The 22524-nt window shown below is 41.1% G+C and overlaps 3 protein-coding genes across 4 annotated transcripts in view; all 3 read right to left on the bottom strand.

The window, feature by feature from the left end:
* The window catches only part of LOC142956082 (3',5'-cyclic-AMP phosphodiesterase 4C-like), a 48319-nt gene extending 45160 nt beyond the window's left edge, over window positions 1-3159 (bottom strand). For both annotated transcript variants that reach the window (XM_076097396.1, XM_076097397.1), the window contains exons 1-2: window positions 2285-3159; window positions 734-951 (exon numbers count right to left, since the gene is read on the bottom strand). In XM_076097396.1, the coding sequence (XP_075953511.1) occupies window positions 734-951; window positions 2285-2326 (260 nt within the window). In that variant the 5' untranslated portion in view covers window positions 2327-3159. The remainder of the gene's footprint in view (window positions 1-733; window positions 952-2284) is intronic.
* Window positions 3160-3297: 138 nt separating this feature from the next.
* Window positions 3298-7566, bottom strand: ifi30a (IFI30 lysosomal thiol reductase a). The gene is made up of 7 exons (XM_076097403.1): window positions 7338-7566; window positions 5886-6077; window positions 5062-5136; window positions 4729-4815; window positions 4438-4590; window positions 3755-3823; window positions 3298-3612 (listed from the first exon to the last, which is right to left on the bottom strand). Exons 1-7 carry the CDS (start codon window positions 7464-7466, stop codon window positions 3544-3546), a joined length of 774 nt encoding a protein of 257 aa, XP_075953518.1. The 5' UTR covers window positions 7467-7566; the 3' UTR covers window positions 3298-3543.
* A 1392-nt stretch (window positions 7567-8958) lies between these two features.
* pik3r2 (phosphoinositide-3-kinase, regulatory subunit 2 (beta)) overlaps window positions 8959-22524 on the bottom strand; it is a 32900-nt gene continuing 19334 nt past the window's right edge. Inside the window, exons 5-16 of the mRNA XM_076097399.1 lie at window positions 21771-21923; window positions 20433-20643; window positions 20132-20217; window positions 19770-19872; window positions 19441-19539; window positions 19081-19261; window positions 18782-18901; window positions 18033-18175; window positions 17739-17915; window positions 17549-17620; window positions 17233-17403; window positions 8959-16092 (exon numbers count right to left, since the gene is read on the bottom strand). Coding sequence (XP_075953514.1) covers window positions 15885-16092; window positions 17233-17403; window positions 17549-17620; window positions 17739-17915; window positions 18033-18175; window positions 18782-18901; window positions 19081-19261; window positions 19441-19539; window positions 19770-19872; window positions 20132-20217; window positions 20433-20643; window positions 21771-21923 — 1724 coding nt within the window. The 3' untranslated portion in view covers window positions 8959-15884. The remainder of the gene's footprint in view (window positions 16093-17232; window positions 17404-17548; window positions 17621-17738; window positions 17916-18032; window positions 18176-18781; window positions 18902-19080; window positions 19262-19440; window positions 19540-19769; window positions 19873-20131; window positions 20218-20432; window positions 20644-21770; window positions 21924-22524) is intronic.

Here is a 22524-nt window from a genome sequence, read left to right as displayed (position 1 = left end):
AACGCCTCAAGCAGGACTCTTTGTTGGATCATATGCTCGAGAAGTAAATCCACGTTTTCTACCTAAATGAAGCAAAAATGATCATCAAGCTCTGCTGAATACTCAAACCTTTACAAGACACAGAGCTGGTGAATGGTGCTGCAAAGTGATCCTAACTGTGTGTTGACTTACAGGACCACAACATGCTGGAGGAACAGGTGTTGCTTAGTTATTAACCACGTATCATTTATTATTCATCTAAAACGTGCCTTCGAAAAAACGCAGATATAGCAGACAAAGCTCGTTCCAAGACGAGAATGAATCAGGGTTTGAATTTCACTTTCACTCTTTTTATGCAAAGCTGCAGATGGTAAAAAGGGCAGTGTTCTGGCAACCGCGGTCAGGGGACGTGCACTGCTGGTGATGTGGAGGCGGGACGGAGGAGGGGACATTTTTGAATGCCGTGTTTACAAACTGTAAGCGACTATTCCTGCATAGTAAAGCAAGAAAAGCTAGTAAAATATCATTTGTTCTAGAGGAATTGTGTGGGCTTGCTAAATTAAGTTTAAAGTTTGAAATAAAACAATTAAATCTCCCAAGTTTTGTATACCAACACGTCTGGGTGATGGGAACAGATCCTCAGTAGGTTAAATGATCTAGAGATGACTCCAAAGTGTTGATAAAAAGACGTTCAGCCAATAAGGAGTTTGTCAGTGACCTGCAGAAACAACAACACAGAGCATCATCGACTCACAAGGCTTTGGAGATATAGCTGGTCAGAGACCCCAGGCTCCTGGAGGGCTTGATGCCACGAGCTGAGGGGCCGGACTGGGGGCCATCCTGAGTGGAGGGTCTGCAGGAGAGCCTGGGCAGCTGCAGGGTACCCGAGAAGAGCCTGTTCACAGCACATCTGACGCCGGGGTCACAGGGTAGCTCGATGCAGGACGCCTGCTGCGAAGAGTCCCACTGTCTCTGGACGACAGAGACAACAAAGGAAACGGCAGTCATGTAAAATGTTTGGTTACATTATTAGATCAGATAGTTCTAAATGTCAATCGAGAGAATAACAACTGTGATGGCATGGAGATATGTGAAATCTAGATGCTCCATAGACAGTAAACTACAGGCCAGCGAGCAAAGTTCAGCTGTTCACATTTACACATCAGTGGTTTGATTGAGAGTTCTGTTTCCTCCCCCTTACTTTCTCTCAATATGCTTTGTATTGGCTTTATCACGTGTCAGCACAATGTATTTTTCATATGTGAATGATTCACAGGTACTCTTGAACCTTCAGTGGTATTAATTATAGTAATTTACATGTGATGAAGTGTTTTCAGTTTGGATACTTGCGCTGCTTTATTACTAAACAAAATTGCAAAAAAAAAGAAAGCTGCGAGTGTGTGTTTGTCTTGGACTTTATTGGCAGTGGAAAGAGAATACAGATTTGAATGCGTTAGAAAAGGTCAAGCTCGGCCTGTTTAACTTCTTGAGGAGACAGTTGAAAAACAAAAAGATTCACTGCCATCTAAAGGCAGTTGCAAACAGGGCTGTTTTTGTGCTATTGCCGAAAATATGACAAGCCACGTAAAAGCCCAGTCGGGCATTATTTTTAGAATGATTATCTGATTTCAGGTCCCGAGACTCACACACGATCGCCTCGGACACAATTGACGGTTCTCACAGTGAGACAGTGTTTGGGATTTAGCTCTCAGGGCATCTCTCTTTTAGCATCAGTGTTGAAGCAGATAGGAGCGCTTGTTTTTCGCTGCACCCTGTGACCTGATCCCTTCATCTCCTTGGGAGTCCCACCTTTCCACAAACAAGTGTCAACACACTCTCCGTGTTATTGACCATTTAACACACGGAGCAGTGTTCATTTCCTGCAAACTTCACTCGTGACAAAAGATTTGTTTCTTTGTCATCGAGTGATTTCTCATCTCGGTGACAAAAAACAAACAAAACTAGATTACTGCTAAATGAAGGCTATTAACCTGCACTTTCAATATGATGGGGCTTTTTCTAATCTACAAGGCTCAATTTATCTTCTTCCCAACTGTGTGGCAATGGTAAGACACATTATTATATAATCCAAATGAACAAGAGATCAATCACACCAGTAACCTGCAGTCTTGTTTTTGGTATTATAGCTTATGTGCTAACGGTCGATAATGTTTTTAGTTAAATATCAAAGAGCCGTAGGAAAAAAAACATAATTATGATTTCTTTAGGCGACAGAAAGAACCGACTATTCTAATTCATCATCTTTATTTTTGGTATTTCTTAAAGGTTAATTAATTACCCTTACCTCAGTGAAGTTGAAAAGTTTCGATGAGTTATTTCTCCTCATACTTTCAGCTACTGCATCATGGGAACGAGACGACTGTGAAGGACATACCACAGAGGAGGATACAGATAGCTCATTTAAGATCAGATATGAAGGAGTCTGTGGCACCAGCCCTTCCTTATGCTCTCACTCCGTAAAGAACTATTGCCACGCCTCTTCGTCAACACTCAGTGGTCATCATTAGATCAGTAATACCCATTCTTAGCACACATTTGGAGTTTGCATTAACCTTCTTTTGTGGCCTCTTAGCCTGTGACCTAATTAAACCCACAAAGAAGGAATACATTTGATCTGGTCGTTAGATTGAGGTGGTGTAACCGCCTGCATGACAGGCCATTCGTCATCTGTGTGTATCTGACTGTACAATCAGTGGAACGTGTGCCTCCAGACCTTCTGGTTAGGCAAGACCCTGCAAGCTGCTGCCTCCTGTAACTTTTATTCAACTTTGGATGGATTTTCTATTTCTAGTAGCATTTTAGTCCAAGTTTAACATTCAGTATGATTCTCAGGGGATGTTGTGAACTCTAATGTTCCTGCCCGTTCAGCTGCACACCCATACGAACGCAGCTTTAAAAACCAAATACAGAACATAAAGTACGTCAGTTATGACTCGTGAAATCACTCGTGTTTGTTTAGTGCCTTCACTTGTGATCTGTGGTTTTCTTATTAACGTGTACCGTGTGTATAATGTATGGTTTGGTGTAGTCTGCTTCTCTATTTTATGAAAAACATGTTATTGAACATTAAATCAAAAACCAAGGCTCACAGTTAAGGAATGTGCTAAGCAAACATTTTAAAAACAGTAGTTCAATGCACACGTATCCGTTTGTTATTGTTTGTTTTTCCATTACCTCCGGTAACAGGAAACTGTTAAATGAGGTTGTGAGATATGGCGCCATCTAAAGGGCAGTGACAACAGCTTCTGTGACCAGACCGAGCTGACACTGCAAATACTACAACGCTATACAAGTCAGTCAAAACGGAACAAAAAGTGTTTATGGTTTCAGAAGAGAACATTTCAATGAAGACACATATTTTTTTTTTTTAAAGTAAATTGTATTTATACTCAGTGAATTATTAAAAGGAGCAGATTATTTTTCCCTTTAAAAGGAGCAGATCGTAAAACTACAGATAAAAAAAAATATGTGACGACACTCCTCAGTGTTCCTTATTTTAGTGGCCACACCTGGAACAGAGCGAGCATGTGCAGCGCCGCTCCTTCACTCATTGTGGCAGTAGCTTCTGTAGTGTCTCTCCCCGCCCCCCCCACAGGCTGGAATCTTGGGGCCCTGAAAAATAAAATGTAAGACCTTGTTAGAGGTGACCCGCTTGTGCTTTTATAGCACACAGTAAAATAGTACTAAAAAAGGGCAAAAGTGCATAACTAAGAGAGGCAATGAAGGATTCAGACTTGATTGACACCAACTGTACCTTGTACATGCTGCAGACCAGAGTGAAGAGAGAGTTTTGGGCCTTGTCCTGCAGGTCATCTGTGTGCTCCTGCAAATTAAATAAAAGTGAGTATCCCAGAGGATATGTGTGTGACAAAGAAATAATGTAGGAATATTTTCATGAATACCAGAGAGAACTAAAATACAGCTGGGGGATTAAATAACAAAATCTCAATTGAAACTTGTAGAACTCTTACATCAGGTTGTCATGTTATTTTACTACGCACACTGTACATACAGCTGTAGAAATGCTAATATTCTGTTTTTACATGGGGCAATACTGATGTATTCATGTGCTGTAAAATTGCGTTTAATTTATTGGACAAGCCAAGTTAAAAATAAAAGCTTCATTTCGCTTCAGGTGGCTTGGCAGAGCGGCAGCAGCATCTGTCGTGCTGCGGAGTTACATAAAGGTGTAGCTTCACATCCATCGGTCCGAGCTCTCTTAACTTACAGATCGAAGCTTGAAGGCGGATCAAGTGTCAAAACAATCACAATATAATATCGCTGTAAACATCACCCGTTTACAAGAAAAGCCTCACTGGCAGAATGATGAGACCCATTAACGTGTGGAGCTTTATAGTTTGCAGCGGCCTCCTAGTTATGTCTTTTTCCACAGATCGCCACAGATAGTTTTTCCTGCCGACTCTACTGGAGCCTTACCCCATTTATGGTCACCCAGGGAACATATTGGTGGGGGGGTTTCAGAGCTTTGGTCTTCAAGGCATTCTGATGCATCAGCTGGTTTCCCACATCCCCTTTCACACAGCTCATGACGCTGTCCCAGCTCAGCTCGGGGCTGTAGAGCGCCACGCACTGCAAACACCAACGGAGAGACATAAACACACATCATCTCCAGCATCCGAGGAACAAATGACATGTTGGGGAAGTGGCAGTGATGGAAAAGATGGTGCATAGAAGGAGGGAGACAAACACACACACACACACACTTACGCTCTGGGCTGCCTTGATGACGTCAGTGGAGGATTCCATGCAGTAGATAATCTGGTGAGCAACGTCCGTCATGTTCAAGAGACAAGTCTGAGAGGAGCGAGGCAATCAATTAATCACAGCAGAGTGTCGGCATTGTGACACTACTATAACAACCATTGACTCCATTTAAAACTTCAGAAAAAAAACAATTATGGCACTTTCACAACACACAGATTTAAAAGAATTCATCCTCTGAAGGATAAATGGTATTTATTTTATCCCATTAAGGCAGATTACATGGTTCTGAATTTTAGCTACAGTATTATTGAGCAGTTTTATCTTGTGTAACTTTACCTCAATCATGTTGCCCAGACATTCCTGTTCTCCATGCTGGCACTCAAAAGCATACTTCTGTCCATCAGGTTTCTCCTGGGATTGAATAAAAGCAACAGATTCACGAGTTAAAAAATGCTTCCTTACTTAGCTCCTTTAGCATAGGAAACACTGGACCTTCCTTTAAGAAAGGAAAGTAGATCATTTCGCCCCACAATTCCTTGCGGCGGAAACATTTAAGGTGACGCACCATTCGGCCGGCCATGAAAACAAACGATCTGCTTATCTCACACAGGTTTAACAATTATACTCATAAAGTAATGGGATTCATGTTGATGAAGATGAATAGACAGTGACAATCCTTTCGTTTAATTTCCTATATATTTATTTACTTCGAACATTTAACAAAATAAAACGAACAGTAAATACAGCAAACTGTCAATGAACAAATTCTCGGTCTCAATAACAAGCAGCATCAGTAAAAAAACTAAAAAAAGCCAGGCCTATAATAGATTATTAAACTGTTAAAAAGCTAAATATAACCGAACCGTTGAATTCACATTATTGCACAAAGGGAATATTGATATTGAACGAGTGAATTGTTTCTACTGAAGCAGTGTTGATTGTTTAGTGTTACAGCAGCAGGAAGGTACGTAGCTTAGTGAAAGTGTAGTCGGTTTCTCTAAGCACCACGGTTGTCTTTTCCTAACTCCTCATGAATTCTCCTTCACATCTTTCTTTGACCCCATGACGTTGTCCATAGAGGTCAAGGAAAAGAGGTTAGGAATAGACATTAGGTGGTCATTTTCCCAGTGGTTACCCAAGGTGCTTTGTTCACTGCTTACCTGTGTATTGCCGTAGGGCACCAGAGTAAGTGACATGATGTCATTCAGCATCAGCCAGGTGGGGAAGATCATCTGAGTGAGAAACATTCTGCAGCCGGGACACAGACTCTCATAGTAAAGCTCCACCGCCACTGGATCTGTGGTCTTCTGACGGGACCTGGTGAGGTTAGACTCGAGGCACTGCTTCAGAACCTGCACAAGGGAGTGGGACGGTTCACTTCTGTGCGATCACCGTCTGGGATTCTTTTGAGAGAGTGTGTGTGTGTGTGTGTGTGTGTGTGTGTGTGTGTGTGTGTGTGTGTGGGGCAGTGGTTTTCAAACTTTTTCTGTCGCGCCCCACTTTGGAGGAAGAAAAATGTTCATGCCCCACCGCCCCAACAAAATTGTAACAAAATGGTCCATGTTTAATTTTTATTGAAATAACATTTTGTGACTCCTCCGTCTGTGCTTTTTCAAATAATAGAATAAAGAAAATTGCAATTACTTTTAAGTAAACCAGATTGCTCCATCAGACAAAAACAAATAAAATGTGCAATCACTTTGTAAAAGCTAAAAAATAGCTTATTGCAATTGGCTGCAATTAACCTGTTTTGCACTAAACACCTTTTCAAGATAACAATAAAGTGCAACCTGTGAAAAACTAAACAAAACAAGTTTCATACTATCCGCAGCTAGAGTTTTCAGACATAAAGCACAGACTGGTCTCTCATCTCCTACCACTAGAGGGGCACGCCCCACAGTTTGAGAACCACTGGTGTAGGGTCAGGCAATTTTCCATTTGGAGGAAATATAGGCAGGAGTTTGTGGCATTACACTTCTACATCAGTTTAAATTACTGACACAAAGAAACTGTTGAAAACAAAAAAAACTGAAAGAAACTGAGCATGTCTAGTACTGAAACTGACACCGTTTGGATTAATTTGCATTTTACATGTTTGGTTTTTTGTAGTGTCTCTGTGAGGGGGGGGGGCTGCCAGATATAGAAAGAGGGGGAGACAGAGAGACAGACGGGGAGACACACAGAGAGAGACAGACAGACAGAGACAGACAGACAGACAGACGAAGAGAGATAGAGCGAGACAGAGAGAGAGCTATTGTGTGAATGTAACTAACAAAGGGAGTAACGTTTTTGAGTTTTAAATATATTTGTTTACTTCCTCAATTGTTCCAAAGCCAACAAAGTAACGTTAGCCTTCCTCATTTAGTCCAGTCCACACACACACACACACAACACGTAGTGGTCAACATTATCCCGGCTCCTGTCAAACTAAGCTAAGCTAACAATAACGTTATACAATACGCGATTTAACGATAAGTTAGTTCAACTTTCAAACCCGGAACTAGCTTATATGTGGGGTGTCCGGTGATGTTGACAGACACACGACACGGTACGCAGAACGAGCATTTTAAGGATCATGAGATAAGACAACAAACCGACGTCCTGAATCTTACCCCGCACTGGATCGCTGAGTCCAGGGACGAGCACCACGTTGATGGAGGCTGGGAACATAGAGAGGAGAGAGCGCAACCACCGAGCTCAACATGCAACACAACGGTCAGCAGCAGCAGCGGGGCCTTCATCTTCACCTGCAGCACGGGGCTTTAGTTTGACTAACACAACAACGCTAACCTACAACATACGGAGAACACTGTACCGTGCAACTTTAAATACACCACCGACGCTTCCTCGTGGGGGCTATCTATTTTGTGATTGGCTGACGACCATATGATCAAGACGACGTCACTTGTAACCAGAAGAGATTCCTGCAGACAGAACCATAAAGTCATGAGATTGTATGTCTCCCAGAGATGACTTACGTTGTAGAAAATATTTAAAAAAGGGTTCACAATGCACTGGAAGTTGGTAAAAACGGGGTAAAAACTTTAAACAAGACTTATTGATTTCTTATCACAGAACGCTTTGAAAACTTAATAATTTCACAACATGTTTTGGTTTCACACTAATGTATGCTACGAGTTGTATTACTTAAATTACTCCTATAATACCTAATAAACTGGATAAAGTGTATTCTGCAAAATACACCAAAAGTTAAACCGAGTCTGGTTGAGTTCCACCAAAACCACGACTGTCATGTTCTGTATACAGGGTTTAAAAAGTTCCTTTAAAGCTTTCTTTATATTATAAATGTTCTGGCACAGATAGAAGAGAATGAGGAAATTGAGAATACTTGTAGGTGTCATTGTGTGATGAACTGTAAAGTGTTTTTCTTGTTTTATGGGAGGTGTATTCTTGGCATGACCAGTACACATCTGGCTAATTATAAAGCCGTTGCAGCTCTGTTGTTCAGTCCATAGGTCTTACTCAAGAGTCATGAGGACACACTGCAGCAAAACATCGCAAACCCTTGAACTTGTGAAAGGTTTTTACCTGGTGACTCTCACATGATCTCTCTCAGCTGTCCTCTAAAACCTGGATAAGAGTCAAAAAAGCTGACAGGACAATGACTGCATGATTCACTCTGCATCCTGTGTTGTGTTTTGCCTTAGAGTGTTACATATAACTGAACCAGTACAGTACTTCATCTCTGTTATTTGTACTCGTTTGCTTTTACCATATTCTCCTACAGTGTGTGGACATTTGTGTTATAATGTATGAGAAAGTCACAAACAATATTTTCTCACTTCCCTCTTGTGGTATCTGGCCTTCAAATCATTTCTAGATTTTGAAATACTTCTATAAGTTTATGTCGCCACCCTGATTTAACGGTAGACAATACGTGTTTTCATTTGTGGTTCTCACAGAATCACACAATTACATTTTTAAATAAGCAGTATCTATCTTTTTAGAAGACAGATGTTGTGGTTGTTCTGGTTACACCACAGACTTCAGAACAGTGTTCATCAGAACTGCTTTCGGGGGGAACGTTCCTATGAAACTGTTAACAGTTAAAGGTAAGTGAGACACATTTCAGTGAGCGTTTCAAATGAGGGGTGCCGTCATTTTTAAGCCCAGTAAAGTTATTAAGAATATAACTAGGACAAGAACATACGAGTACGTGAAAGTGTGACGACTTTATGAACCAAGGAAATAAAAAGGCAGACAGCAGCAATCGTCATTTTATATATCTTTTATTGTCTTTTAAAATCATTGCATCAGCCTAAAGAAAGAACCGTACAGATGAAAGAGTACCTGTCTGAGGACAAACACAACTCTGAGGCAAGCTGTACACGAGAGAGAAAGAACGAAATGTTGTATCTGAATAAAGGCAGACCAACGGGAGGGAGGAGAACACATGAGAAGAGAAGAAGAAGAAGAAGCATCTTTTCATGCATAGGGGTCGGGCACACCTCAACCAATAGGCCTCTACTGGCTGAATCGACAGTGCTCCCTCGGGGATCAATTGCACTTTGGTGTAGAGTAGCTTTATCGGACTGCCCCATTCATTGTTTTTGAAAGAAAACGATTATTGTTAACTCTGCATTAAGAACCGTGTCTGTTGCTGCTGAGGCAGTGATACATTAGTCAACTTGTTGGGCAACATGGCAGAGCAAAGCAGACAAGACGTTGCCTTGTTATTAGTGTAAAAATGTTGAAACCAGGTTTTAAATTGTTGCTGATCTGTAATGTTGCCCAGGCCGTTGCGAAACGGATCACTGCCAATCTCGTCTCCAACGTTCAGAGTTGGGTCTTGAATATGAACTACTGTACACCAGTGAAACGTACGACAACATTCACATCAGGAGACTCAGACAGGTGGCAACCGTTCAGGTCTAGACTGAGAAGTGATGCTTTGAGAAGATTGGATACAGGCAGACACAGGGGAAATGAAAGTGCAGTTGTTAATGTCATAACGTTTTAAATGGAAATCCCTCAAGCGGAAACTATCATGGGTCAAATTTGGTCTAAAAAAAAAAAACGAGTTTAACCGACCATTTTAATGTGAGTGTCATTTGTTTTGTAGTGCAAATCAAGCGTCGGACGCCTCTTGATAGTTATTCCGGAATTTCCGACTCCGTTTGTGAAATAAAACTGTACTCAAGCATATTCAACAAGTGGTGTGTTTTGACTGTTATTCACAAGATGTGGGTATCACCCCGTATAAATTATCTGAACCGAGTCCTCACCAGAGTGATGCCGTCTACCATCGATCCACCGTACTGTACATATTATAACAGCAAAGGACTCAGTCGTGCATAAACAAGGCTCAGTGTAAGGAAACTACTCAGCAGGTAAAGAAGGACAAACACGGATGAAAACATTCATCTTGTTGAGCTATTATTTTGAAATTGAGGGAGCACTGTTCTCATGAGTCAAAATAAAAAAAGATGAACAAACCGAAACAGAAAAAAACAAAAAACAGAACAAGCAGTCATAACATTTTCAAGTTTAAAATGACAGAAGAAATAAAGAAATATAAATCAATCTATTACAGCCACTTTGAGGGACAGACAGATTGATTCTCAAACGCATATTTACTATTTGGTTATTTACATATTGTAAACATTTGTATTTTTTCTTTTTTTCTGTACGGAGGAAAAAATTCAAGCTAGCTTATTTTTTTCTTTATAGGCTCTGTAAGGTTATCATTAACAGATATAAACAAACAAACACAAACTAACCAACACTTGGACTGACATCTATTAGCTTTTTTAAAAAGCCAAATAAAAACAAAAACATACTTAGGCACCATAAAAGAACACTTTCTAATGCCATCATTGTTCCATGTACAAAGACCTGCGCAAAGGAGTGATCACAAACTACTCGTGTACCTTTTTACAGGTTGTTCTTTGACTTTCAGCGGCCACAGAGATCTACCGAAGGACGAGACCGCGGTGAGAAGTTCACTTTGTTACAGCATCGGCGTCCACGCCGCGGTCCATCTCTGTGGCAGCATCCTACTGGAAGTGGGTCTCCTGTGGTGCACCTTTTTAACTCTCCATCTATTCACAAAAAAAAACAACTGAATCTTCCAAATGACAAAACGGATTCTCATGTTCAAGAAAAAAAAAGAAAAAAAAAAAAAAATCACTCTATTATTTAATAAAATGCAAAGCAGCCAAGACTGCGTTTAACAAATAGACTCAGCTCTGTAAATATTAACACATGTACATGAGCTTGCTTCTTCCTCTGAACGCACCTGATAATCATGCTTAATAGATTACATGTAAGTTGATCAACTGCGAGCACAAAGTGTGTTGCTGATCATGATGAAAGCTCACTGCAGCCGATGAGTACAAATGCTTGCGTTTTCAATAACCGCTCGAGCACAACGCAGCTGCGGAGCAAGTCTCTAAAAGAGCTCACGTTCACATCGAAGCCTCTGTCTGATTCGTTTCAAGCACAGTCCAAATCAGAATTACATCATCCAAAAATATAGATATCCAAGTATATATCTCAAAATATGTATTCTCTATTACGTCTCTCATTCTTCAAACTTTAATAGACACCAAATACATGTGTTTCTTTGTAGTCAGTGAAAGATGTGCTTGGTGCGCGAGGCCATTTCAAGAAATATCATTTACAGTGTACCAAAGCCGATGAAAAAATATTGAATTCCTTGAACGATCAATTGTCTTATAGAAAAATGGTTCTCGAGAAGCTCCGACACAAATGCATATCTACGAGCTGAGCAGGATGAAAGCTGAGCTTCAGAATAACTACCAAAAGTGGGCTCAAAGTCTCGAAGTCAAAGCGCAATAAAGCATCCGTCTTCTGCCCGTCTCACCGCCTGACCGGGTTTCATTGCTACAAAAGTTGCATTGCTTCTAGCTATTAAACATTTGTGATTAACATGGCATATATGGCAGATTAAAGTGTTTAGCTGCACTGTAAAAAAATGTTAATCTTAACAAGTGATGCAGCAAGCGACCCAGCTCTACACTTCTATTTCTCCTTTAAGCAACCAAAGACATCGAGCAACTTGCTTAAATGGAAGCAGAACCAGCTGGTTCAAGAAGTCTTTGAAACTAAACAACTTGTTTTCAGATAAACTGAAACCCGTCGGCATGATTTCCCCAGACATGTTTGTAAAAGGTTGTTTTTTTTACAAACTGACAAAAAAGTTTTAATTTACTGTACACCGAGCAGTGCCTAGACATGCATTTAGTTTCACTTTCATTGAAACACTCAACAGCAATATTGTGTGTTTTCAGAAGCAATGTTTTGGTTACTCTGGATAATACACAGACCTCACTGTGAACTGTTCTTTAGGGACTAAAAAGATTTCTCAAACTCTCAACTCTCTGCATGTTTAAATATCACTAGTAGAGAAAACACGTCTTTTTGTGATTTGGGGGAACTGAGCCTTTAGGAGAAGCAATGTTATTCATCTTGTTAAGTTGGACAATTTTGCTGTGTGGACACAAATTGCATAATGAGCCGGCAGCTCTCCTTAAAGTTGGCTTGATAAGTACTACAGAGTACAGTCCATGTAGTAAAACTGCAATCAGTCAAAAAGCATCAGAATTACATGACAGCTGTTGACCGCAAAAACAACAAAAGCATACACTGTACACTGTATACTCCAATATCATAAAAAACAAACAACTGTTGATCACTCCCGATATAGCGTATGGAAAGACCTTAAACGTATCAACTAAAAACACGAGAGACAACTGAGCTTCACCACTGTCTGTGAGTTTATGGTTGTTGGGCGTCAGAAAAAAAAGTGCAGTCACAAAAGTGTTGGTCCAACAAACTGGATAATGATGCGTCAGCAGCGGCGGATGACTCCACCAGATTGCCTGTTCGCAGAGGAACTGACTGAATATAAAACACTGAGAAATGCTGCATGCATTGACTTGAGAGCTTATCAAGTGAGCTTCAAACTGGGCTGGGCCACGGATGTGTACGGTTCACATTTCTATCTTATCTGAGATTTCTCAAAAAAAATATACCAGACAAATTTAAAAAAAACACACACCAAAGAAATCTAGCTTTGGTGCAGTGAGATAGAGCACCAAGCTACTGTACAGCCCCCACCATAGAAAGAAGGAATATGTAACAACTATAGATGTAACAACAAAGAGGCACAACTAAAATCTTCAACATGCTCAGATTTGCTCTAACACACACACACAACCACACACACACACACACACAATCGCACAAAACAACGATGCTCATTTGCCAGTTACCCTTTAGTCTTTGATAAATGGCAAATGTGTGAACCACGGGGCACAGCGTAAGGTGGTGGTGGCACCATCATCAACGAGCTCATCACAATGACGAAAGGCACTTCTCATCTTCCTCACTCACACGTTTTATTTGTAGCCCTCTAATCAGAAGCACCGCCGTCACCTCTACTTTATTTCTTGGGAGTTTCTACTTTCCAAGAACTGTGCAAAGAACAGTACACTTGATTCGTCCTGACTGAAATCAAAATGACGTCTCGGTTTCAAACTTTTCAGGCCTAGTTAGGTTTCATTTGAAAGTGTGGTTGGTCTGTTTGGAAAAAATGTTGCTACCTGAAATTTGTGAATCATCATTTCAAAAACAGAAATGATGCTATGCCCAGACGCATCGTGTTTGTTGGAAGCTTAGGTCTTCAGATGAAACGTACATCATTTACTTTCGTGACCAGAAGAGTAGGTGAATATCTCACTACAATTTCTATCCCGCCTTAAAAAAAAGAAAGAATAAAACACAAATACAAAATGTGCAACCTTTAAAACAGTGCACCGTTTCTTTCTAAAACCGTCTATTGCCAACAATGTTTGCCTCTTCTATGTCTTTCTACAAAAATACCTTTTTTTTCCTTTTTGGCAATCCGAGTCTACTACATGTAAGAAATTTGAGAGATTATTCGTATTCATTCATTCTCAAGAAATCAACCGTGTGAATCAAAGTCAACAGAGGCCTCATGTGACGCCATCAACCACACGACGACGACGACTGCCTCTAAACGAGCTATGCTGTGAAAGTGACGAAGAACAATGATGGTACAATCTTTACCTCACGCCGAATGAACATGAGGGGAACTGAAACTCACCCTCACAGAACAGAGGAAGGGAACTGATCTCAGTCAATCTAAAACTTGTTTCTCCACATACGACTCTGTTGTGCATAGTACTACCACACATCATACTGTATTTGCACTACAAAAAGTACAATTACCAACCACTGGTGCCACGTGAAGAAAGAAAAACAGCCACCCAAATGAAGGACTCCATGCGTACTGTACTAGATAATCTCTCAGACCACGGAGGCCAAGCTAAATGGCAAGATGACTGGTTCTTTTTTTTTTTCTTTTTTCCTTTCTTGCTACATGAAAAGATATCCTTCATTTGGCTCACATTAGCTGGATACTGTGCATCCTCAAACAGAACCTAAGAGCATAGCAAATAAAACGTAAAGAAACGTAAAGAAACACAGCGATGAAACGGTGTAAAGTCATACACACCGAACGCATGTGTGTCTGAAATATACTGTACATGAGTTATATTACTGCTTTGTTTTTGTACACAAATGTTCTACAGCTCTGTGAGTCAAACTTGTGATGAAATGAACAGTAAAGCGCGGGGGGGGGGGAAGGATGTACCGCGAGTAAATCTGCATTAAAAAGAACAATAAACATCTGCAAGGACATAGTACCGCTAAAACAGTCAAATCTAACAAGAGTGAAGGCAAATACAGTACCGAAGATACAATAATCACACAGACTGATGCTCCACAAGTGTCTTTAGCATATAGAAACAAGACACATGAGAGGAGCACTAACAGTTAAGCCTTAAGTCAATGGCTACAGGTGCTACAGTATCAAAGAGGATGAAAAAAGAAGGAAGATGTTTGAAACAAAGAGACGTTTGATGCTTAAAGTCTTTCCACCTGAATCATGGGGAACTGCATCTAATAATGTACCCCTCCATCTAGTGTATTGTGAGTAAAAGTCTATATTCACAATATACCAAATATGTACCATGCATTTCTCTCCTCATACAGTTTTTACTGTACGTCGTACCTCGTCAATTACAAAAGAGGCCCAAAGAGAGAGAGAGAGAGAGAGAGAGCAACAAGCCAAAGCAGTTGGAAATAAAGATTATTTCATAAAAAATATACCTCTATGTGTGTATTGTATTTTTAAAGCTGTATCTTTGTCTATTTCGACGGCCGTTTATTTCCTCCTTCCTTCTTTCAACCTCGACGTGCCCCCTTGTTCCAGTGACACAGGCTTGTGGTCATTCAAAGCTATTACTATGGCACTTCAGCAAGCTTTAAATTGAATCATCAATCTTTTTAAAACCCATTAAAATACTCCCCTCCTCACACACACACACACACACACACACACCCCCCCTCCCTCAGCTCCAGTGACTACACCCCTGGTCGACGGGGTTTTCAGCCGCCTCTAGGTGTGAAGGGAGCAGCCTGCTTTAGCCGAGCCAGTCCTTTTCAGTGGGTGACAGCTCAGGCTTTTGTCTACGGAGAGTTTGCAGGCAGTCTGGGGATGACAGATTGGGCCTTTGTCTGTGGACAGTTAGCACGTGTTCAAGGCAAAAAAACAAACAAAAGTGCCTCTTGTAAATTCATCCCACCATCTGGTTTCTCTCCTCTTCTCCACAATCTTGAAAACAACATTTTGTGTGCTTATTTTGACTTCTGTGAACACATTTAGTCCGTCTTTTTTTTTTTTTTTTCTGAATTAAAGGTAATTTCATGTGAATTTCTCACACTTGATGTTTCATAACTGACACTGTACAGTCACGACTGACTAATGCGACACTCTCCTCGAGTTAAAACTCACTGCGTCGGCCAGACTAACTGTACAGTGCTCCCATACTGGTGGTGGTGGTGTGCTTATTTTGAAGCCATGCTGTTAGCAAGGAGAGCTCTTTGCTGGACTGGAGTTGGTGTGGGAAATTAGCACCAGCCTCAAGCCAAGAACGCATGAATTTTAAATAGTTGCTGTTGAGTCTATTTCTCTTCGCCACTTAAACAAGAACAAGCTTTGTTTCGAGGATCGTTTTTTTTCCCAATGTGACGAGTGAAAATTGAGTTCCCCCACCCTGGTTGGCGTCCCGACACTGCTGGTGGATGATTCATCTGGGGTGCTGGTTCTGGTTCTGAGAGCGGGCCAGGACTGGGTAGGCTAGATTTACATTCAGATGGTCGTTGTGTTGGACCAAGGAGACGTTTTTGTAGTGGAGCACCAGGTCTTTGAGGGACGAGTACAGATTGTAGGGCTCAGCGAATCCGTAGCCCGTGGCCGTCTTGTAGATGACACAGTGCTTGGCGTCACCCTCCACACTGGAAAGAAGAGCAGGGATCATTTACACCGTCGCCCCGCACTGGCCTTAAATTACTTCATTACTGTCATATGTTGTCAATATATACAATACTTTTTCACAGCAGACACTTTGGCATGCTGTAGAAGGAAACGCTCAGGTGTAAGTGATGGCATAACGAATGCATTACATTTAGGCGAGTCAGTTTGCTTGTTTACTGATTGAACTGAGCCATTGTTCTCACCTGTGCGTTTCCTGCAAAACCGAGTAAAAAAGGTCTACTGATGACAGTAACTGTGTGGTAACTAGAGAGAGAACGTTTTATCATGCAAGTTTGACACTTGTTTAATTAATACTTTTTTAATGTATTGTGTCTTGAAGCTCCTTTGCACTCTTCTAATGAAAAAAAAAGAATCCTTGCTCTTTGTTTCTTAAACCTGCAAACGTTTATTTTAACTTTTAACTAGTTATAACTAGTTATAACTAGTTATAACCCACAACACTTAAGAAACTGCACAGTGGGCCTATGTTAGCTTGAAGATCACTGGTTATTGTGACAATGAATGTTAAATATTATAATATTATATTATAGTATTTCAGTCGTTACAAAATATCCTGCTGTCAAACTAAGATAGTCTACATTTTGTCAGTTATTTAAAGCTACGGTGGGGAATGCATTTTAGAAACATTTGCGTTGCATTTGTGGAAATTCTCTTTACTTCCTGATAACTATTAATTAATCAAAATCTCTGACACAAAAATTAGAAAAATCTGGTATCTGTGGCTGTCGCAGGACTGTAATAAACTCGTCCAATAATTCAAATTGAGAATTGATTGGACGGCCTACCTGTACTGACAAGAGCTATCTTCGTTGTTTCCGTCTTTTATGATATGTTTACTTTCATAATGTTAATTTTGGGGGAGTGGCTTTGGATGGATACCTGAAGTGACGAGCTGTCAGTGTTGCTGACTTGGCAATTGTCTTGCTAGATTTAGTGTTTTTTGGAGCTAATGCTGCTCGCTACTTTCATAGGAAAAAGTTGGGGTTTCCGGTTGGATAATTTCAAAAGTCTAGCTTACTCTTGATGGTTTCTCCAAAGTTACCTACCAAAGCTGCAAGTGGATAAAGAAATAGATCATCATAGAAAAAAATAAAACTTACACGACAGAACAGGCGTAGGAGCCCTTCTGTGATTGGCTCTCACGGATGAGGAAGGTCCCGTCACATTTGCCTCTCAGCATCTCCTCAGCCTGGGTGCGTTTGATGTCGCCCACATACCAGGTACACTCATCATGGTGGGGTGAACCCTCATCGTCCTCCAGTGAGAAGGAGCTGGAAACACAGGATTAAAGCAGCAGATACTCAACCACATGTCATAGCACGACCAAAACACTGAGCTCCAGCCGCTCCCTAAATTACAGGTGGAGATACTGCAGCACCCGGTCATCACAGCCGTTACTTCATCTCAAACACTTACTCATCTGCATCATTCTTTATGCCCAGCCATTCATTGATCTTCTTCTGCCGTGTCCCCTTCTGAGTCAGCCATCTGCAAAGCCACAACACCGCACATTTAGTGCTGACACTTTACCATCATTCTCAAGTTATGAAGATAACAAGTGTGCGTGTATATATACATCTTATATAATCTTAAAATTCATTCTTACATCAAGTACTGGTCTCTGATTTTGCGGAGCTGCATGAGATCCGGCTTGAGGCTGTTCATCTTTTTGTCGATCTCTCGGTTATCAGAGACCTGCTGTTTCAGGTCCTGCTCCAGCTTACGCTTGCTGTCGTGGATCTCCTTCACACGAGACGTCAGACGCTCAGAGTTGCTCTGGATCCTGATTTGAGAGAATGTGCTTTGAATGTGATGTTCAAATGGGATTCATGCCATCTTTTGCAGTTGAATTAAATGAGGATTATCAAGAATCCCCGTGCATATAAACATGTAAATTTACTTTTGAATCTCCTTTTCGTTGCCCTCGCGTTGGAATCGCTCCAAAGACTCTCTGCTGTAGCGCTCCTGAGTCTCACACTGCTCCTCAAAGATCTTGATGGTCTCATTGAAGGCCTCGATGGCTGTGCGCTTCATCTGCAGCTCCTGCAGGACACCGGGCCAGACAAACAGACTGTGACCCTCCATCTCATGATATATTGTTTTTCAATTAGTTAGCACCTGCTGATATCTTCTACCTCTACTGTGGTGTAATATAGAAGGTACCAGATACATCTTGTAAAGAATATACACATATAAATGCTTGAAATTCACCACTTGAGTATTCATCAGGGTCATAATATATACTGCAGATATATCTTATATTTTACCATTTCACTTACTTTATACTTGAGGTATTTAAATTTCTTTTATGAATGTTTATGTTGTAAATCTATCTTTGTCTTTGTTAGTTCTACTGGAGGTCTGCACATATTCATAATGTAATCTGGTCTTTTTTCTTAATATTTATATCTATATCTAATTATATCTAATATTCTTTTGAATACATTTTGATAAAAACTGTTACATGTGCATGTTTCTTTATGTTTTCTATTACTGCTGCATTTGCTACACGTGGATTTAACCATTGTTCCATTGTAGAATAATTATCGTCTTATCTTTTGGATATGAAGTGTCTGTTTTCAAGATATGTAAGATATGTTTGTTCACTATATGAAAAACACAGGATATGAAGTGTATTATTTCTCGTACCTGTGAGGTGCGTGTGTATTCCTCGTACAGAGAGTCGTACTCGCGGCTCTTCTCCTGGTACTGCTCATGATAGACCTTCAGCTGCTCTCCCACCTCTTCTATGCTGTTCTCCTTCACCAACTGAGCCGTGCGACAAGCAGATGAGAGCAAAATCACCACTTTGATGAATGAAACACATTTCAAGCAGGCCCTGCTTATTGTTATTCATAAAAACAATGAGATAAAGGATTTCTACATCAAAAGGAGGCTTGCCGAGGGAGTTTGCGTGTCATTGAGCTTGATGGAAAAAAGTCACCAACCTGTTGGTATTTGGAGACGGGGAACAGAAGCTTGGTGTCCAGTTTGGCGTTGTATTGGGCCAGGGACTCGTGGCGATAGTGATTGATGAGCTCCACTACAGACAGGAAGGTAAGAGGCTCAGAGAAGCCATACCTCCCGTCTCGGTGGTAGATCTTTATAAGCTTGTTGTTCCCCCCTTTCCTGCAGGGGGAGACAGGAGCCACATGAGAACCAGAAGAAAACAACAGGACACATGGCTGCACATGTTAACTTTCAGCAAAGGTCTGGTTTTTCCTTCATCGAAGGTCACATTTCTTTACTCTCTTCAGTTGATTCTGCTGTGGTTCTACCTGGTGTGGGAGACAGTGGTGTTGCTTTACCTGAGGGTGAGCGTGTACTCGCCCTCCAGTTTACTGGAGGCATCTCGGACCAGGAAGGTGCCATCTTCTGTGTCTCGCAGCTTCTCGTTCACCTCCTCTCTGCAAACACCATGACATGCAGTATTTACTTCATGAGCACTAACCGTGATCAGCTGCAATTCAACAGCAAAATAATAACAGAATTCCCACGATCAAAAAAAATCTGTAAAACAAGGAACATTGATTTCTGGAAGGTGTTGCATGTAAGCATGTATAGCGGACTGGTATCCACTATACATGGTGTCTGGTAGCTATGACATTTTTTATCCAATACTAATAAACTAATTTACCTTGAGATCTCTCCCCAGTACCACTCAGCATCGTTCAGCAGGCTGCTTGTGTCCGTCATGGCTGATGGTGCCATTTGTGACTTGACTGGCTTTGCTGGAAGAACTGGTAACACACACACACACACACACATACACACACACCATTAAAATTATTTTATACTAATGGAATTGATCCAAACAACAATCACTAAACACATTCACTCCCTGGAAACTGCTAACAATTAACCTACATGTAATAAGTTGTCTGTAAGAAACCTTTGAAAGTATGCCAGAAATACTGTGTATTGTATTAAAGCTAACCTAATCAACTGCATATAAATGAAACCGTCTTTGTACAGTAGTATAACATAAACATAACATACCTGGAGGAGCGAGGTCCTGCTCCGTCATTCTCTCTATCAGAAGCCTTTCCACCACAAGGGCAGGGAACTCCTCATCCACAGACAACCTGCCAATCAATCAATCAATCAATCAATCAATCAATCAATCAATCAATCAATCAATAGCAGGTTTAGAAACACATGGCTGAAACTCCCAATTTGACACCTTTGATAAATTGAAACTCTAGATTTACTTCAGTAGCCTTGTGCTTCATAGAACTGACAGATCAACACAATCTATTGCATTTGTTTTTGTGTGAAATATCCGTCATCCAGAACTTACCACGGGGTGGAGGGGCCGGTTCGTATCAGCAGTGGTCCAAAGATCTTTCCCAGCGTGTGTGTGTCCAGGCCGTTACTGGCCTGCGCCTGAGTGACCTTGGCCAGGTGTGTGAGGAGGTGCTGCAGTGTGAGACGGTGATGGAGAGGGACGGAAGGGGAGCTCTCAAGGACCAGGCTTACCTCCCGGTCATGGCTTCCAGCGACTGCACCATCTGTAAAAAGGTATTCAAATAACCGCGAAGATGATAAACTACTGCAACAATTTAATGCGGTTTTACCACGTGGGGGGAATCTCAGGAGAGTCAAGATATTTAACTAAGATAATGATGCTAAATTAGGTATTTGTACATACTGTTTAGCCTGCTATGAGACATTCTGACCCCTACTTGTATCTTCATCAAGTCCTAAAATGTCAATAGGGTCAATGCATGTTTCTGTAAATAGTCCATTGTGTGCAGAGAATCAGCTGAAGAATGTCTAGCATTCCTCAGTGAGCTCATCCTCTCCCAACACTTTATTCCATTCTCTCATCGCTGACAAGCAACTGACCTCAATCAGCCGCATATAATGGTCGGTTTGAGCCTTGTGCAATTCTTTTTACTAAAACGACAGTTAGTGAGGCGATGAAATGTGCCTTTCTAACTACCAACACAGCTTTTTGGCAAGACAAATACTAAGTAGTTAAAAATATGTTCTCAAAAATACAAACGGAATGAGATTATTTCACCCGTTTCAAGCGCAGATCAATTTAAAAACGTTATTTTCACAATACTAGATCTATAGCAGTCAAAACCCCATAGAGATTTAGAACAACATAACTTTAGTTGCTGGTGGCTTTGCTTGTTTAAGCTCATTAACTGCAAATTGTGTGCGTCGCATAGCTGTAGACCGTTTTCCAGAGCATGCCATGGGTTTTTAGATTGCTAAATGCATATTTTCCAGGCGCCACTGGTCTGAGTTCATTGTAAAAATGTATGAACATCAACTTGCAGAGACTTGAATCTCCCTTGAGATGGATAATAAGTTTGACTATTGAGCCAAAGTAGCAGAAAGTTTAAAGTTTCTCACTGGTGTGTCTTTGTTCTAACACCCAACTCCATGTTTGCTTACGGTTGGTCTTCTGGGTTTGGAACACAGATCATCATCAGTTCAATACTTTTTGGCAGCCGACTCTTTGACTATTTTTAGAACATCTCCAGCTCTCAAGTGCTAATCGTCCGATAACAAGCCGTGCCCATACAGAGATACATAGAAGACGGCACCCGTTCCTAATTGAAAAATGGGCGTTAAGTCAATACAAGCATCGACTGGAAGCATTTCCTCACGAGATGGGACCTACCGGTTGACTGCTGTAGGACCCGCTGCTGCAGTTTGACAGCAGATTGAAGGTGAGCGTAGAAACAGGCGGGGATGACGGGTGACGGCAGGTCTCTCAGGTAGCTCAGCACACACTCGGACAGGTAGCCCACATCATTCTGACACGTCTCACTCTCTGGAGCCCAGAGACACAAACAAAGACATTTAGGGACAAGAAAAAGTTCCACTAAACTTAATTAAACACAAAGAAACATGAATCTGAAGGCTCTGTTCTGTTGTGGCTTGAATTCTCTCCCAATGTAAACCGTATGAAGCAGGTGAGACGTACTGAACCAACAGCAGAGGGCTACTTCCAAACATGCAATGTATGTGTAGCCTTATGAAATATCATGAGCATTGCTGAAAAACAGCATGCATGCTCGGTACAAATCCCATATAGTAAATATCAGTTCAACATTTTGTAATTCACTTCAGTATGCGATGCATAGCTCAAAGGTCTAATGTGAAGGATCTGACGGCATCTGGTGGTGAGGTTGCAGATTGCAACCAACTGAAACACACAAGAGAGTTGGAGAACTATGGTGGACGATGCAAAAACACAAAAAACGTGAATAAACGAAAACGCCAATGGCCCCATCTAGAGCCGGTGTTTGGTTTGTCGGTTAAGGGTTACTGTAGAAACATGGCGGCCGGCTCCGTAAAGAGGTCCCACTCCGTATGTAGAAATAAACTGCTAATTCTAAAGTAACAACAACAATTCCTATTTTCAGGTGATT

The sequence above is a fragment of the Anarhichas minor genome, unplaced genomic scaffold (genome assembly GCF_050575085.1).
Source record: "Anarhichas minor isolate MPS153535 unplaced genomic scaffold, ASM5057508v1 ptg000024l, whole genome shotgun sequence".
NCBI lineage: Eukaryota > Metazoa > Chordata > Actinopteri > Perciformes > Anarhichadidae > Anarhichas > Anarhichas minor.
Note: the sequence above shows the minus strand (reverse complement) of the source record. Positions and strands in the feature narration are given on the sequence as shown.

Excerpts from the sequence above, each read along its gene's own strand:
- ifi30a (XM_076097403.1), bottom strand. The coding sequence starts at position 7,466 with ATGAAGGCCCCGCTGCTGCTGCTGACCGTTGTGTTGCATGTTGAGCTC. Across the intron at positions 6,078-7,337 it reads ACTCAGCGATCCAGTGCGGG|GTTCTGAAGCAGTGCCTCGA; the intron begins GTAAGATTCAGG and ends TCCCTTGTGCAG. Across the intron at positions 4,591-4,728 it reads TCATCAAGGCAGCCCAGAGC|TGCGTGGCGCTCTACAGCCC; the intron begins GTAAGTGTGTGT and ends TGGTGTTTGCAG.